The sequence below is a fragment of the Tupaia chinensis genome, unplaced genomic scaffold (assembly GCF_000334495.1).
Source record: "Tupaia chinensis unplaced genomic scaffold, TupChi_1.0 Scaffold000089_1, whole genome shotgun sequence".
In the NCBI taxonomy this organism is placed as follows: Eukaryota; Metazoa; Chordata; class Mammalia; order Scandentia; family Tupaiidae; genus Tupaia; species Tupaia belangeri.
The window spans coordinates 228,669-233,786 of record NW_006159551.1 but is presented as its reverse complement, the minus strand read 5'-3'; the positions used below and the strand labels follow the sequence as shown (position 1 = coordinate 233,786).

Below are 5,118 nucleotides of genomic sequence, written 5' to 3'. Positions count from 1 at the left end.
CAGAGGAAAAGAGTGAAAATGAGAAAACAAACCACCAGGTCTGGGACTGGAATTGTGGTCGGCCATGTGGGAGTCCAGTGCCCTTAACCACTGCAGCGCCTACAAGCCCCTCCTATGGATACTCTTAATACAATAGTATCATTCAATGAACAAAAGTTCTTCAACTGGAAGAAGCCAATTTATCAGCATTTTCCAATATAATGAATACTCATCGTATATCATGTATGAAAACTCTGCTTACCATGCAGTAATGAAGATATTCTTCTACTATCTTCTAGAAACTTTAATTTTACTTTTTACCCAGACTTATTGAGTTTTGTCTTTGTGTGAGGTGGGGGCTGTAATATTTTGCTCTTCTGTCTTTTTTTTCTCTTAGCATGACAAAGATGGAATATTACCCTGCAATCTAGTTATCTTTTCAAAAATATTTTTTGTCTTTTTCCATCCTCATTTCTGTACTATCTTGTTTTCATGAACTTTTTATATGCATATGATAAACACACAGAAAAGTAAACCAATCATTAGAAATCAGCTAAACGAATTACAAAAGAAACATCAAGCAGACAGATCAAGAAAAAAAAAAAGAGAGACCTTCTTTATCTCCTGCTCCAAAAGTGAACTACTATTTTGACTTCTATAACCACAAGTTAATTTTGCCTATTCCTGAACCTCGTATACTCTTCTTCACAGAGACATATGCCCCATTGCAAGAATATATGACAAAGTATTTGTGTATTCTATTGTTGATGGTCATCTGGGGGAATACCTTTTTTTTTTTTTTTTTTCCTGGAGAGGTTTTCGCTATAAGGCGCATGCGCTTGCCAGGAAGACAGAGATAGACAGAGACACAGAAAGCGAGAAATCACCCCCTGGGGAGATGGCCACACCACAATCCCTTCTCCTCCATTCTCCTCTTGGGATCTTGGGCACACACGCACACATGCCTGGCATGAGTTTAAGCCACCAGGTCCAGGACTTGAACCGTGGTTGACTACATGGGAGTTCAGCAACGTAGCCAGCCATTACACTATCTGTTGGTCCCGTAATACCTATTTTACTGGTAAGTAGTGACACTACTTAAATGACGAATAGTACTGTTCTGAACATTCTTGTACATGTCTCTGGTAAACTTAAACATTTTCGTTGGGTGTATGCCTAAGAGCAGAATCATTAAGTCACAGAGTATAAATATGTTTGTCTTTAGAAAATACTGCTAACCAGTTTCTGAAAAATGTTAACAATTTACATTCTTCATTACAGCTGTTCTATATCCCTGTCAAAACTCCTATAGACAGTATTCTTCATATTAGTCACATTGTATCGTGCATATATAATTTCTTTTGCATTGAGAAGACTAATCGTGTTGAGTACCTTGTCAAATATACTGGCCCTTTGGAAGTCCTCTACTACAGAGTATCTATTCAAATTTTCTGCCTCCTAAAAAGCGAGTTGGGGTCAGTCAGTGATGTGGTGAAGATAGCTAGATCTCACTTGGACGACTGTACAGTTCAAGTCCTGACAAAGAAGTGTGAAAAATACACTGGGTGCATGTGCATGCATGCCTAAAATTCTGAAAGAAGAACCGAGGAGAAGGGACTGCAGCACAGCCCTCCTTCCTGGGAAGTGCTTTCTCACTTTTTTTTCCCCCCCTATCTCTCTGGTGAGTATACATGCACTATAGCAAATTAAAAAAAGAAAACAAAAAAAGTGGGTTGTCTATCTTTTCCCTGACAGACTTTGAGTTTGTTTTTCTATATATGAATTCTTTCACTCTCTTAGCTTTCCTGTGGATTTTTTAAAAAACATTTTATTTAGCTTCCTTTCTTTCTTTTCATTTGACCACAGACAGAGGAAAAGAGTGAAAATGAGAAAACAAACCACCAGGTCTGGGACTGGAATTGTGGTCGGCCATGTGGGAGTCCAGTGCCCTTAACCACTGCAGCGCCTACCAGCCCCTCCTATGGATACTCTTAATACAATAGTATCATTCAATGAACAAAAGTTCTTCAACTGGAAGAAGCCAATTTATCAGCATTTTCCAATATAATGAATACTCATCGTATATCATGTATGAAAACTCTGCTTACCATGCAGTAATGAAGATATTCTTCTACTATCTTCTAGAAACTTTAATTTTACTTTTTACCCAGACTTATTGAGTTTTGTCTTTGTGTGAGGTGGGGGCTGTAATATTTTGCTCTTCTGTCTTTTTTTTCTCTTAGCATGACAAAGATGGAATATTACCCTGCAATCTAGTTATCTTTTCAAAAATATTTTTTAAAAGAGTTATTTCATTTTATTATTTCATTTATTTGTTACTTTTAATATTTATTATTTAATATTATTAATTATTTTAATTTACTATAGGGCCACGCACCAACCAGAGAGAGAAAGAGAGGGAAAAACAGAAAGCAAGCTGCGAAGTCCAGGACTCTGAGGTCGGCCATGTGGGAGTCCAGCACCTCCCACGTGGGAGTCATGCCACCTGCTGGCCCCTACAGCTATCCTCTTTAGGGAAAGTTCTAACAATACTAATGAGTGACCATGCATTTATGAATATGCAAAGATGTCCTTTTCACTATTAACTTACAAAGCCAAAAATGAGACATTGCCAAACTACCCATTAACGTAGGAATGGTTTTAAAAAGTTACCGCTATTCTATGCATGGCGTTCAGCTATCTGAAAGAATGAGATAAACGTGAACATTGCTGGTTTGCAGAGGAAGGCACAATGTGTTCAGTGAAAAAAGCAAAAAGGCAATAGAATGTGCCACGTGTGACGCTATTTTTATATTTTACATAAAGCCTAATATGTATTTAATATACTTAAAATCATATTTAACAAACCAAAATAGTAATATCGCTATGTTTATGTGGCTACATTATGTCTTTGTATAAACAGAGAACTTCATGCACGGCCCTCAGGAAGATGTGGCTGGAGCGTGCACATCTGTGCTGTGGAAGTTTGGATAAAATGAGGGATGTTTTAAAAATAAAACAGAAATATGTCTACCTTGCCCCACCACCATTCTCCTTTCCTGGCAAAGCCTCCCCATCTCCCCAACCTACCCTCCACAATCAGGAGTATTTCTGTCCTCCTGAGAGTTGGTCAAAATGTTCCCCTTTGGAATGAATGCTGCACTATAACAAATTTCAGAAGTTGTAAAGAAGAAGAACAAGCTGTTCCTCCCCACCACCACCACCCCTACATGTTTGCAGACAGGCCTCAAGTCTTACCCCTGGATTGAGAAACAGGTTTATGTGTTTGTGTAGCAAAGCTTGATTCTGCTGGTTGCCTGCACAGAAATTCTGCAGAAATTCATGGGCCAGCCTCATTATCTCCTGCATCTTGGTATCTTCAGCCTGCATGGAAGGAGAGAGATGAAAGCACTGAGGGCTAGGTCAGGGGCTCGGCTTCTCCTACATCTTCATCACCTCCCAGGAGCATGGGATGCAGGAGGTGTTTGCTGAGGGCCTGTGTGGAACCACTGAGGTGCTGCACTGAGGACCCTGGGAAGCAGCCAGTAACTTGTTTATGCTTACGTGATGAAAATGAATTCTCTCCCACTAGCCTAGGGCACAGAGAAAAGTAACTGGGAGTGGGGTGGGGAGCAGAACTGAGTGGGAGCTAATGGAAGGCCTTAGGATTCCACTGTCATTGTCTAGCAAAGGGTAAAACTTCTGAATCCCCAGCTCTGAAAGCAGGGGCTGACAGCATGGGGTGGGGGGGTGTAGAGGGTTGACATCCTCACTGAGATGATCTGTAATTCTGTGCTTTCTGGCTCCCCCCTTCCAGATGCTCAACTTTTTGGCACATTGACTTTCCACCAGGCAGAGCAGAAATCTCCTTAGGGAATAAATGGGAGCAACTGTGGCTGCAGTAACTCCTTTCCTGTCACACTAGGCATTTTTATGCTTTACGCTTTTTTTTTTTTTTTTTTTTTTTAAGGTTTCGTTCTCTCTTTCCTGGGAGACAGAAGTACCTTTGACAAGAATTCCTGCTCCCAGCACATGGGTATGGCTGTGTGTGAGGTCTGATCCTGAGTCTGAACCCTGGGCCTCCCCTATGGTGCTGGTATCACATAACAGCACCTACTGCTTGTGCCACTGTGGTTAGGCCAGGTATATTTAATAATCTAAGACTCAGTTTTCCCATCTGCAAAATGGGCATGAAGCCTGCCCCCTGTATTTCACATGGTTGATTATGGGATTCCATTCCATGTGTTAAGAACCTATACTCAGTATTTGAAGAGAGTTAAGTACCCTGTAACAAAATAATCATTTTGTCCAATTCTAAGCAAGCACACATTTAAGATAGTCAATACAGAATGAGAATCCCTAAAATGAAAATAATGCTTCAGATTCACATAACCCAAGGTCGTTTTCCTCAAGTCTTCTCACATCCATCACCTCCTTGTGGAGGCAGGAAAGGGGAGCAGGCTCTGAAACCAGACTGCATCGCTCTTATCCCAGATCCTCAACTTCCTAGCTGTGAGACATAGGCCATGTTTTGTAAACCCTAGGTGTCTCACCTGTAAAACAGAGATAATAAAACTACACACTCCGTATCGCTTTTCTAACGAAGATAAAATGAGAAAGTCGGCGTGCTGTGCTTAGACAGCGATTATTCAGTCAGTTTTACCCCTTGGTTCTCGTTTAGACTAAGGTCAGTGAACTTCCTCTGAAACAGCAAGACAGTGCAATGTTTTGGGCTTTGTGGGTCAAAAGGCAAAGTCAAGGACACTCCGAGGTACTTAGGAGACTAAGTGAAGTGTGATGACCACGCTTGGCCCTTGTGCAAAAGCCAGAGGTAGGCTAAATTTGGCCTTGGTGTGACTGTGTCAATCCTGGCCCAGACAATAACCCTGTGAGAAAACAGGACGTGTCCGTCGGTGAGTAGCAGAAGGAATCTGAGCTACCAGCTTTGACAATCAAACAAAAACAGGAGAATGAAAGAGGACGCTGAGAGCAAGTTCCAGTGACACAGAGCAGGTAGTATCTGTACATCTGCCTCGTACTAAGGGGGGGAGTGGCAAACCTTCTTCTGAGGTGTCAGAAGACCTTTGGGACAGGCAGTTGCTGCTGACTGTCAGCCGGAACACCAGACAGTTCCTCGTG

General features: G+C 41.4%; 1 protein-coding gene across 11 annotated transcripts in view; it reads right to left on the bottom strand.

Moving 5' to 3' along the window:
* The window catches only part of ITPR1 (inositol 1,4,5-trisphosphate receptor type 1), a 404,888-nt gene that overhangs the window by 188,854 nt on the left and 210,916 nt on the right, over positions 1-5,118 (bottom strand). For all 11 annotated transcript variants that reach the window (XM_014585765.2, XM_027769774.1, XM_014585767.2 and 8 more), the window contains one exon: positions 3,238-3,363. In XM_014585765.2, coding sequence (XP_014441251.1) covers positions 3,238-3,363 — 126 coding nt within the window. The remainder of the gene's footprint in view (positions 1-3,237; positions 3,364-5,118) is intronic.